This window comes from Scleropages formosus, chromosome 9, assembly GCF_900964775.1.
Source record: "Scleropages formosus chromosome 9, fSclFor1.1, whole genome shotgun sequence".
Classification (NCBI taxonomy): domain Eukaryota; kingdom Metazoa; phylum Chordata; class Actinopteri; order Osteoglossiformes; family Osteoglossidae; genus Scleropages; species Scleropages formosus.
The window spans coordinates 8,552,075-8,565,369 of NC_041814.1; the positions used below are offsets into that span (position 1 = coordinate 8,552,075).

Here is a 13,295-nt window from a genome sequence, read left to right on the forward strand (position 1 = left end):
CATGTTTGCGCATTAGCCACTGCTTTGAGTGATGCACCCCTCTCTCCGTCCAGGGCCCCACTGATGCACTGGGCATCAGCATAGCGGGGGGCAAGGGTAGCCCCCTAGGTGACATCCCCATCTTCATTGCCATGATCCAGGCCAATGGGGTGGCAGCCAGGACACACAAGCTCAAGGTGGGCCATCTACTTCCCTCTCTCATTATCCCCATCTCCTCACCCTGATTCACTCCCATCAGCAGCAAATACAGTGAAAATTGCCCTTCAGTATAGTGTACAAATCTCACATTGTAAATTGCTTTGTTGGAAAGCATGAGCTAAATAATATTAATTATATTACTTATTAATAATAATTCCCCACTCGAGGTGATGCTGTCCTCTTTTGCACGCTCTTTGTTTTTTTTTCTGACAGCGATCCAGTTTGCGTTGTGTTATATTTCAGTTCTGTTTTTTTATGAAGGATTTCTTCAATGGGACTAAACGATGTGGAATAGTGTCTCTCGGCTTTGTGAACGGTGTCTCTCTGAGATGATCCAGAGCTATTCTCCTCTTCCTCCTCCTCCACAGGTGGGTGACCGGATCGTTAGCATCAACGGGCAGCTCCTAGATGGTCTGTCTCACGGGGACGTGGTGAATATGCTGAAGAACGCGTTTGGGAGCATCTCTTTGCAGGTAGGAATCAAACACACGAACAAACCTGCGCTTTGCTTCTTGCTGTCATGCACACAAACCCGCTCATTCATACTGCACCCCAGATTTAGGCCAAAAGGCCAAACGCTCCTCGCGCACACATGTATTTTTATTCATTCCAATATGGGTGCATGTACATAAAAGCATTCACTCATACGCACACACATCTGGACTCAGAGGGCACGTATGCATATGAGCAGAGAACTCCCTCGGACGAGCAGAGTGAAGAGCGCTGTTCCTCCAGCCGGCGTGAGCCCGCACGGGCTGGGCACATGAGCCTGGTGTTTTCAGTCTGTTTCAGTGGCTTGGCCAGGCACCCCACTGCTTGACAGCTCCGAGGGGAGGGGTGTCATTTCCTTCTTTTACATGGGATGCTTCTGTTTCTGTCAGCCCGGTTTAAGCTCATAAGAAAAGACTGCACATAATAATTCATGCCTTTCCTGTGTGCTTTTGTCATTCGGAATTACTGTAGTTACCTATCTGTCTCGTGGCTTTAATGGATTATCGAGACAATTCTTTTCGAGTCAAAATCTGCACAGAAACCTTTCAACGTGCGCGCGTGTCTGCCTGTCTGCACCCCCATGCGCAGCGCTGTTTATCTACTCCACAACCGGAATGGTGCGAGCGCAAATGCCTTGAGCAGCCCTGCTTTCGCGCCCTTCGTTATAGCTCTTTAAATTTCCCCGAGTAATATGCCCTGGTGTGTCAAATAGGTGCAATTTATGCGTCACTTTGGATAGAAGCGTTGACTAAGCCACGTAAAAATAACGTGAGCCTGTTCAGCATGCGTTGTGTACTTTTAAATGGGCATTTCCAAATACGGGTGCGCGCGCATACTTGTCCCTCAAAGCGCCTGTTTTATTTGTGTATTTGGTATCTGTGTACCGGAGCACGCGTGCGTATGTGCGCGAGCACGCCAGCCCGGGTCGATAGATGTGTTTGGTTAGTGCTGTGTCACCAGGCTACCGCTGAGCTGTACAGCTATCAGCTCCCTGCAGCTGGATGGCAGTTGGGCACGCGCAGCCAGATAATCCCGGGCCCTTATGCAAATGAGCCTTTATCAGAGCCGTTCCAGGAGGGACGCGCTGGGCTTTTAGACAGGGGAGCCGAGCCTGCCCGCCACTGATTACACCCCCGAGGAGAGCCATTACTGTTTGCTGCACTTAGACACACACACACACACACACTTACAATCACTCGCTTACTCGCTCTTTCCTATACAGCATAACACAGGTACACACTCTCTCTCACACTGAGATGCACACAACCCAGCATGGTTACACACTTAAAAATACGCAGACAGCCTCTTGCACACCATCGAACACGGAAACGCGGTTTGTAATACCCCCATTAAAATTCTGCGCGCGGGCACACCTGCGTTGTCCGCCAACTCCATCGCGACACGTTCGCCGACTTGAGCCGACGAGCATCTACTCTGGCGGCGGTCAGCCGCGCGAGGATGTGCCACATAGCAGGTTTTTCGGTCGCCTCCCCTCCCCCCCTTCCCTTTTGGATCCCCTCCCACTTTCCCACACCGCCTGCCTCCACCTCCTCCTCCTCCCTCTCATCCCCTCGCTGTGTGTTTGTGGAGAAGGTGTGTCAGCAAGATAAGGCAGAGCAATGACTGGGAGTCGTGTGTCTGGCTGGCCCACACACCCAACCAGCCATTCACTAACAGGCCTCTGATTTTGCGGTGGTGGTGGTGGTGGTGGTGGTGATGGTGTTTGTTTTTTGTTGTTGCAGTTCTTCTGTTTTTGAATTATTTCTGTATTCACTAAATATTGAAATGAATGTTTATTAATACCTTCTGACCATCTCTGTTCTCATAACTGCGTACCCGTGTGCGAAATACAGAGGGTACAGTAAAGTGCGCCGATCAAAACGGGGTTTTCTTCCGAAGAAAGAAGAGGAATGAAATGATGAATGAGGACAACGTTTTTGGCTTTGTGTGTGCGCGCGTTGCTTTGAACTGGAATCTGTCTTTATAACAATGCTTTTGTCTAATTCCTCTGGGTTTTCAGGACATTAAAGCAATATGTACATCGTGTTACCTTGTGAGTGAAAAAACAAAATCTGAATGCATTTTTGTGTGTGTGTGTGTGGGGTACATGTTCTGCTAAAACTGCGGAGACATTTCTGATTTGTGCGTTTGTGTAAAAGGCAGAGTGGGGAAAAGGGAGGAGTGAGTGGTTGGAGTACACATTTTTATGACTGTGTGTGTTCTCAGGTGATTGCGGACACAAATATCAGTGCCATCGCCAGCCAGGTGGAGAGCATGTCGACAGGTTCCTCAGATGCACAGGCAGTCGAGCCAGAGTGAGTCTGTCCCTCACCCCAGTCCTGCCTCAGCTCACCCTCAGTCCCAATTCAGCTTAGCCCAGTCCCTCCTCACCTTCCTGCCTATGTCTCCCCCGTCTGTCAGGACACCTCAGCCCAAAACCATCATCCTGGAGAAGGGTTCTGAGGGACTGGGCTTCAGCATTGTAGGGGGCTACGGAAGCCCCCATGGAGACTTGCCCATCTACGTCAAGACCGTCTTTACCAAGGTGTCTTTGCAACACTTTTTTTGTACATGCTGTCATGATACATAATCATGGGAAGTGTGTCCTCATATGATTTAGTTCTCATCTTCAACATCGATGAGCAGCAGACAATGACAGTGACGAAAGGGCTCCTCGTTTTCACATTTTCATTAACATGACATGCCTGAGTGAAGTCTGACATGTTTGAATAGATGAATTTGAAAAGAGCAAAATGTATTTGTTTCTCTCTTGCTTTCATGAGTATTTCACGCATACTACCCCCAGAAATTGGTTGCTTCCTGTAATTAAAACACACACATACATTTGCTGAAGCCGCTTGTCCCAAGCGGGGTCGCGGCGAACCGGAGCCTAACCCGGCAACACGGGGCGTAAGGCCGGAGGGGGAAGGGACACACCCAGGACGGGACGCCAGTCCATCACAAGGCACCCCAAGCGGGACTCAAACCCAGACCCACCCGAGAGCAGGACCCGGTCAAACCCGCTGCGGCTTGTAATTGAAACTGTTTATTACAATTAACAATTGTAATAAATTAATAATTTTGTGTTTTTTTTTTCTGTTTGTTTTAGTTTAAATGGAACATTCCCTTTTTCCATGGACAACATCTCTCACCTCTAAATGACATCATAAACATAGTACACTGGTTCCTCAAGTTATAAATGGTTGAATTCAAAATTTTGAACATTTTCCCTAATTTAATATTTTTGTGTGCATTTTGTTGACTTATCTAACATACAAAATTTTGGTCTGTAACATAAAGAATAGAACTGATGTTTGTTATGTTTATGTTTTCAGGTTGTGTAGAAGGCAAACTGTTACCATGGAAACCAAAATGTAAATGATTTAGCAATGATGTTATTCAGTAATTATGTAAAAATACATCTTACAGAATACACACACATATATATATATATATATATATATATACACACACACACATACATATTTAATTTATTAGAATCTTTATGGAGTTCCCACATATGCTGAGCACTTGTTGGCTACCTTTCCGTCATTTTCTGGTCCAATCCATCCCAAACCACCTCCACTAGGTTTAGGCCGAGTGATATTTTCCAACTCAGAATTTCACCAAAGTTCTAAATGAAAATTACTTGTTGAGGGACATTACAAAAGATACATTTTAATTTGAATTTTTTCTTCTGAAAAGAAATTCATACATAGGCATCAACTTCACTATATTTGACTATGAAACAAATTTCAAGCATTTAAGCATAACCCTGTACATCTAACCAGCAAGTAAATGAAGGGATGTACTGTAGGTATTGCTCTTTTATTAGTTGTTATTTATGAATGTCATTTTGGAATCATGGACAGCATTTTGGTCACAGTTGTGTTTGTAAAGTGAGAAACCAGTGTGCTTTAAACAGTTAACTGTTTTCCTGTGGTGTGCCTGTATCTGTGTCTTGCCTGCAGGGGGCAGCAGCCATGGATGGCCGGCTGAAGAGAGGGGATCAGATCCTGTCGGTGAACGGAGAGAGTTTGGAAGGAGCAACTCATGAGCAGGCAGTGGCGGTGCTGAAGCGCCAGCGAGGCTCTGTCACACTGGTGGTCCTGTCCTAACCTATGCTGCGCCCTGACGCTCTCCGATTTGTGGGACCCGGCCTGTTTCCAGGAAGGGTGGCGCTTGACCCACTTCTTGCCATCACCTGTCTGCTCTTCCACCAGAGGAGCTTAATTTAACTGAAGGGATTCGCGGAATGAGCTCCGCACCGAGGCTGCTGCTGCCGAAATGTCGTCAGTTAGGGAGGGGTCAGGGGGGCTGTGTCCTTATCCTTCTTCTGTCATACATTTTAAATCCACAACTGCAGATGAGACTGTCGTCGTGATCCAGTGAGAGAACCAAAAGTGGTGCTCATTCGCTGCTTGACTGCAGCCCTCATGCTTCGTGTGCACGACGTTGCGCGCGAGCTTGTACGTGGTGTCAACACAAAAGGGAACCAACAGATGTGAATGTAAAATCATGGTAATTTCAGCTTAATTGTACGTGTACTACTTAAATTTTTCCTACGGTCACGCCTGGTTTGGTAATGCCGGCTGTACTGCCTGGTAACTGGTGGACTGACTGGGTTGACCGAATCTGAGTCTGTACCCCACATCTTGAAGCATCGTCATGGGAGTGGAGCACTGCAGCCATACTAGTTTGCATGGTTAAGAACTCCAGCACAATCATCAAGTTTAGCGGAAAGTTATCTCTCCTGGGTTTCCATCAACTCATGATACAAAGGGGAAAATGTATGAAAGTCACACAAGCGAAGTTCCTTCAAAGCTCTTCATAGAAATATTCTCCTGTCTCATGAGCAGGATTTTCTTAAGTAGCAGCTGGCAGAGAGCAGAGGGAATCTGTGTGCTCTGATGCTCTTTCCAGAGTGAAACCCACTGATTCAATAAATCTATTAGAACCAAGAGGAAACCAGTAAGAGATCCACCCAGTCCAGCTCCCATACAGTCATGTTTCATGGTTTGTTATGGCCAGCAGGCTGGTGAAAAAAGGAGATTTTGTATGTGTGTGTCTGCACGTGCTCAATCCATCAAGTGTTTTAAATCCTCAGACTTGAGTCCATATATGACATAATGCCTTTAACTCAACCAGTAGTTGGCACCCTGCAAGCTCCTTCCCAATTGTCCTAAAATGCAGTTTGTTAGTGGTCTAAAAAGTGTGTTATTTCACAGTACCTGAAGGAAAGGTAAATGCTGCTTCTAACCTGTAACTACCAACTTTCAAGCAGCCTTTTGAGGAGAAAACACAAGAAAGAGTCTCCATTTCAACTGAGCAGCGGTACTAGTATTATTTTTATAGCCATATATTATTTTTCTAAAGGGTTTCAGTTGATGTTCTTTGAAGAGGTATTTTAACGTCTTTTACTTCTACCGGTTGGTCGTTATTTCAACTACGGTTTCTTTATGTAGATGGAGCGTAAGTGATGTATTGCATAAATTCTCCACATGCCTGAATGTCCCAGCTGTTAGAACGTGTATGAATCAGAGAGACTGTAACAATGTGAGGAAATCCTGTCTGTGCTGTGGTCAGTCGCACAGGATGCTGTCAGAGCTGGAAAGGAGAGTTTCCCTCTGGATCCCCTGAGGTCCTGGTGTTGGCTCTTGGAAGGCACCTGTACACCCCTCTAAATACCGAGTGCGTGAAGAGACGAACGCATCCCCCTTTTATACGTACATACATGCCTTCAGTGGTGTAACCTATGACCGACAAGCACGTGCCCAGTTCTGTATTGTGCCTCTTGTCTCATTTCTTACTGCCTTTCCATGGAAAAGTGTGGAAACTGATTACGTCCTTCTTCCGGAATCTGCCTTGTCAAAAGTAATACTCTGTTGCAGTCAGTCTCTGTAAAGTGAGGTCATCAGTACATGTATATGTGTACGGACGTGTCCATATCCATTGCACCTCGTCACCTTTCATTTCTCGTCTAGCGGTTTTATGCCCCCAGCGTTCTCATCCTGTCACTGTACCTTGTTCTCCCTTTCAGGGAGCTGTGGGCTGTTGGGACATCGGCGTCAGACTCTGTGTTCCCAACACTATTCTCCCGTGGTTCATACGTGCTCTCTTGTTTTGTTTTGAGGATAAAAGTGAGTAGCTAAGGCTGTACTGATGGTGATTTTATAACCAATAAAATAACACTAAATCCTGTTAACCCGAAATGCAAAACTTGTAAACCATACAATTACTGACCACTAGTCCTCTGTAGTGCCATAGAAAATGTCTTTTGTATATGTCATTAATCAATGTAGATTTTTTTCCAAATCCAAAGAAATTGAAATTCTTTGTTGATGATAAATGAAGCTGTAATAAAAACAAAGGTGTATGACCGTAATATTATTCATAATCTTAAAATGATCCAGCTGTCTTGAACTTTGCATACATACATTGTTAAGGCCGCTGCACTGTGCAAGTCTGCATGATGTTTTTTCCTTTTGTACGCTTTTAAATTTCAAGGTGAAATCATGTGACGTAGACATGTTATTAACAAACTGCAGAAATGGCAGCACAAATGCAGAAATTAGATGGACAAGTTGACTTAAATCCCTGAACAATATGTATGCTTTTGGTGTATCAGAATTTTTGAGAGGAAGTGTTTTGGCGGAAGTGCATTTTGTGAAATTATTAACCGTTCAGCCCTTGTGCACCAAAAAGGACAAGGTGCTGTCCATTAATCAGTTAATGTGTTATTAAACTGCTCCACATACAGTATAACCTTGACATAGCAGTGCAAAATTCATATTATTAAATCCAACTTTAAACTTTTCAGCCTGATGCTTAGCATTAAAAAAAATCTCATCATACTGGTTTTAACCTGAAATCATTTCCCTGTGACTCCATTTGTTTCCAGTTCTGAAGTCGCAATATTTTTTTTTTTTAGCACAAAAAGCATTTTATAGTGCTTAATCATTAAATGTTTTAGGTATATGCTGAACTCGTTTGGCTTTTGTAGAAATAGACATCAAGTAAATGATTATTAAAACTAATATATAAAAGGTTTTATTAATCAGATAAAGGTTCGTATGAGTAAGATAATCTTATTTTAGATTTAACTTTCTATTAAATAAAAGTAGTAACACTCCCCATATCCTGAAAGTAATTTGTCCCCTGGTCTTCAGGAATATTACTGATGTGGATTTGTATGCTTTTCTAATTCAATGAATGGATTCATTTGCTTATCCTGGTATTGGGTTTAATGTTACATGTTTACCAAAAACCTAGTTCTTTCACTCTTGGCAGAGGACATACAGTGTTGGGCCAGATTTGTTATCCATTACTAGGAGAAATTATGCACAATTAGCACATGTCACTGAGGGGGTACCACAGATCACATGGGGGTGACAATCTCATCTTGCCCTTGTGCAGTCACATTGTCGAAGGCTTTCTCACCTTCATTGATCCTGGAAGACAAACACATAAGAATCACACATACAAACAGACATGTAAAGTAATTACACTGTTCAATGGCATTGAATACACTTTCTCTTTGAATCCATTGTGCTTTTACCTGTCTGCCACGATAACACAGAAAGCAACAAAAAAAAAAAAAACAACACATTAAACCATGTCCCCATCTCAGACTTTGTAAATTGTGCAAGTCCTTACCTGACCATATCTATGGCAGTGCTGTAGGCATTCTCCTTGGTCATGATGTACTCATTGCTTCTTCCTGATGCCTTTGGCTCATCTCTGTTTAACAGATGATTATAGAAGTAAGGCTTTGCAGTGTTTTTTTTTTTTTTTTTTTTTTTATTACTTTTTTCTTTTTGTTTCAATCGCAAACTTAAATTGCTGTATGCATTGACCAGTGTTTTTCCCCAGTCATTCCTTTATTTCTGTCTTTCTGTGCTCTGCCATTACCATGCTGTTTGGAGTTAGGTATACAAAGGATGAATGAGTTTCTGATGGGAACTTGCCTGGAACTGTCACACCAAGCCTTGTTGACAATGAAGGCAACGAAAACTACGAAGAGGAAGACACCCACAGCAATAATCCCAGTCATCCATGGCTCCAGTACTCTCTCAACCTTGTCTGAGAACCACAAATATATGTATAGCACATTTTGTATGTTTCACATATTTCAATGTCTCTGCAGATTGGTACTTCTGAATCAGCAGTGCTAGTGAATAGATTGCCGTTCAAAAATCGCAACGGTTTCTGTAACTTTACTTGAATTTTGGCTCTTGTCTCTCTGTATGGTTTAAATTAAAGAGCTTTTACTTGTTAACACACAAACAAAGAGTGCAGAGATGCACATTTCTCTGCAGTATGGTTAAGGAATTTCTATGAGGCCAATGAAGGCATATAACCCCTTCACTTTGTTGTGTTGCAGCTATTCCAAAATGGATCAAGCTGATTCTTTTTTGCCATCAATTGACACAGAATACCCCATAATGACAAAGTGAAAAGAGATTTCTAGAAATATTTGCAATTTTATTCATTTGGGAACCTTCAGTTTGTCAATTTTACATCCTTTTCTATATATGTGTATTGACACAATCCTATCTCTGAGGTCTACAAAGAGCTCCTTGGGCTTCATAGAATAATTTTTACTCTGCCAGGCATTCTAAACCGTGAGATCATATAAAGACAGGTGTCTGCCTTTCCAAATCGTTTCCAGTCGAGTTAATCTACCGCAAGTGGACTATTCAAAGATGACCAAAAGAAATAAGATGCATCTGAACTCATCCGAGTGCTTACTACCCAAGTAGGAGATATCACTTTTTTTATTTTTAATAAAATTGTCAAACATTCTACAATCATGTTTTCTCTGTTATGGGGTATTGTATGTTGATTAATGGCAAAAAAAATTATCAGTTAAATCCATTCTGAAGTACTTCTGCAATGCAAAATTGTGGTAAAAGTGCAGGGGTCTGAATACTTTCTGCAGGCACTTTGCATTAATCTAGGTACTGTCACACTTTTCCACATGAGAAATATTGTGGAACCAGAACCACAACATTCAGGCCTTAACTTCATCATACTGTTGCAGTCAGGAGGAGCAGGAAAACGTGCCAGAAAAGTAGACACACTTACCATGTTGAGCTGTGACGGTCCTCAACATAAACAAAACCAACAGGAGCACGTCGGTCACTTTCTTCATTTTGACCTGCTATGTTGGGGGGAAAAGGCACAACGACAGTATATGGTCAGCAAGACAAGCCTTTGAGTAAAGAACAGAGCAGAGCTTTCCAACAGCAGGGTGAGTTTTCCCCATCGTCCCACCCGCCACTCTGTCAATAATTAATACGAAAGGCACCGCGGGACTCAAAACACACTCGTGCACAATATGTGCTCGCTTAACATTCCCTGTTAAGGAAGGTGTACAGTCCAAAGTGTTTTTCATAGGGCCATTATTTTCTTACTGTCACCATAATTCACACTGTCTCAATACCACGTCACAACGCTAAAATTATGATCTTTGCATGAATTTCTTTTCACTGAATGAAGTAACATGGAAACATGAATTAGATGGCAGCCACAATGTATGAGGAACCAAAAAAAACAGCCGTGGTTAAGTTGGACTGGGTGAGAGTAAATACCCTGGGTGAGTATAGCAGGGTAACACCTGTTAATGTCTCACCACCACTTCGCTTAAACTGTAATCTACATGTGTGATTTTGTCTCCTTGGTTTTTATTAATAAATAAAATAATGGTGAGGAGTTGTCAACAAACGATTCCTCCCTCAAGTTGCTATGCAGAAACGTCATGTTTCTGGTTTATATTTAAAAAGGTTGACGTAACCTCTTGTAGTTGTTCATTTTTAGGCTTTGAGAGCACTGGTTGCACTTAATGGTCCCAAAGTCCAAACTATATACCGTGTTTCGCTGTCACTGTACAGCAAAGATTTACCTGCCATTTACCGCAGAACAGCTTAGTGATTTTTACATTAAGCTTGTGCATGTTGTTTGCTTTTCTATGATGCATGTAATATTGTTTCGGTTTTAAAGCTAAATTCGTAAGAGCACATACCTTTGAACAGCATGTATTAAGCTAATGAATTATGAAATCAAAAACGACAATCTTAAAATCTTTTCAATAATGACTAATGTAAATGGAGAATGGTGGGAAAGAATATACTGTACAGAGAATTCAAATGTTAAATTTATTATCATTTATTAGTCTATATGTACTACGTATTACGATACTTTGGAGAATTTAATGCTAATTCTAATGGCTTTATTACGATGAATGGTTTGTTTGTAAACAATGATTAATGTGTTATTAATGATTTAGTAATAAATGATATTTATCGTTCAGTTTATTAATCCTTCAGGGAAATTCACAAGTGGAAAAGGCTAAGAAGTTAGGAATGGAGAAACAGAGAGTTAGGGAGAAAAGGATGTGTGTGTAAGCGCAGGGATGAAGGATTGAGTGAAACAGGGCTGATCAACGCTCTGCAGTGGGGGAAACAGAGTAAGGCCAGGGGACACACCCCCTCAGGACCCCAGGGAGTCATGAGCATCAGAGGAGGGTGGGAGTCGAGCTTCGGGGGGACGCTTGAGTGCCTGCAGTTGTCCTGGTGGGGCATTGTTTTGTTAGCACTGAACATCACAAGCCAAATTAGCAGCTTCACACACACACACACACACACATAAATGCTCCCAGCCCCCTTTCATTAACAACCTCATCAGGACATAACGTTCCTCAGGGGATTGCTCGGTGATGAGATCCTCAGTCATGAGTTCTTTCCACCGCTCCCCGTGGGGGCTGAGAACCACCCTATGTCCAGGTTCACTGGAGCTCCCAGAAGCCCCAGTTGGACCATCGTATGGAGGAGTGGGAGGGTCCCCTTAATTGAATTCATTCTCCCCATCTCCTTATCTCACTTCTCAATGGTGTTTTTATCGGTCTGCAAGCGGGTCTTATTTTTTGTTAAAAGTCCAATGACATCTATCAAGGTCTGGGACCAACCTTTTTCTCACACCAGTTTCCTGTGGGAAAACTGGAAAGTTATTCCAGTCGATTAAGTGAAAAAAAAAAAAAAAACTACAGCTAGATTCCAAATTGATTTTACTTATCAGATTTCAATGCCTTGGCTGGGACCACCAAACGGATTAAAATCAGAGACATGAAAACCAATGGCTTGATGGATGGATAAATGGGAGATATACACACACTGGCTCATAAACGAATATAGTATTACAATATTTATCATGTACATGTTGCTCATTGATATATATCCATCTGTTTTCTCGTTCTTTAGTCTAGTTATTCGGCTGAGTTCACTCAGTATGAAGCAAACTTCCTGCACGTAATCGAAATTTACTCATTCTGATTTTTAACTCATTATTATATAGAACTTCAAGGTCATTTTTAGTGTCTTTTCGCATTTTTCTTCCAGCATCATTCATACATTAATTCAGATTGTACCTTTTTCCTTTCTTACTTTCCAGACTGACGCCTGGGGTGTACATAAACCACATTTTGTTAGAAACACAGTCTTTCCGTGCGTCTCCATCCCACTACGGGATCGTCTGCGCACAGCGCTTCACACCACTTTCCCGTCCCACCGGGACCAGCGAATGGCCTCATTGCGTTTTCATTGCCATTAGATGTTGTCAGAGATCAGATTCATTTCCCTGAGATGCAAAGCAATGATTAAAAAGATAAAAGCTCCCAAACAGAGACAATATACAAGGAATCAGGATATGAGCACATGATCAACTGTTGTCCTGTCGTGGGAAAATGAGAAAAATAAGGGTACCGGTGAGCCGGACCATCTTGTTACTATTGACGTATATAGAAAAAGTAATATATATATTTAATTTACACTTTAATAAAGTGTAAAGCCTCAGCAAGTTCTTAACTGTCCATTTACCTCAAAATGAAGCAAAACAAAAAATGATTAGTGTATCGGGATATTTGCTTTAAATACGTCTAATGTGTACTGGATGTGATGCTGGATGTTGTCTGCTGGTCAGAAACAGACCTGTACTGCTTTCCTCTGACACAAAATTCATCTACTGAAAAAGAAAATCTGTTTGCAAATTCTGCCTTTTCGCTGCCATTTAGATGAAAGGCATAACCGCCCATCTTTCTACTAGAGTAAAAATAATTGCAAGGACATGAATTCTTCTTGTGATTAAAATGCTGCATTGGAAATAATATTAGCATAGGTTCAGGTGCACTAATTGTAAGAGAAATTTTGTTTAAATTGTCCTGTGCTAAGTTGTACCCGTCTGAAAATATTGATACGCTTCCTGACAATATCCAGTAACATGCATATGCCTAAATTATGATTCTGAGTGTATCATCAAAATCTCACTTGTAGATATCTAGGTCTGTTATGACTGACTGTTATGAAAAAAATGAACTGTTGTGTTTTTTTAATCAAGCCCTATACTGTTCATTCAGCACTCAAGAGATTTTGCTTGGCTTATAGCAGAGACCCGTGATGTAGGTTCGAAGATGCGGGATCTTTATGCCGGTCCCAGTCGTACCATGTTTATTCTATCCCGCCAGTGAAGATGTTGTATTAATTGGTCTTACACCCCCGTGTACCATATTTTTAGGGCGTATTTTTAAAATTCTGTAAGAGAGGTGTTTCCAA

General features: G+C 42.2%; 1 protein-coding gene across 4 annotated transcripts in view; it reads left to right on the plus strand.

Annotated features, from left to right (window-relative positions):
- patj (PATJ crumbs cell polarity complex component) overlaps nt 1–7,091 on the plus strand; it is an 87,508-nt gene extending 80,417 nt beyond the window's left edge. For all 4 annotated transcript variants that reach the window (XM_018726757.2, XM_018726758.2, XM_018726756.2 and 1 more), the window contains exons 44-48: nt 54–176; nt 567–671; nt 2,917–3,005; nt 3,112–3,235; nt 4,662–7,091. In XM_018726757.2, coding sequence (XP_018582273.1) covers nt 54–176; nt 567–671; nt 2,917–3,005; nt 3,112–3,235; nt 4,662–4,808 — 588 coding nt within the window. In that variant the 3' untranslated portion in view covers nt 4,809–7,091. The remainder of the gene's footprint in view (nt 1–53; nt 177–566; nt 672–2,916; nt 3,006–3,111; nt 3,236–4,661) is intronic.
- The last annotated feature ends 6,204 nt before the right edge of the window (nt 7,092–13,295 follow it).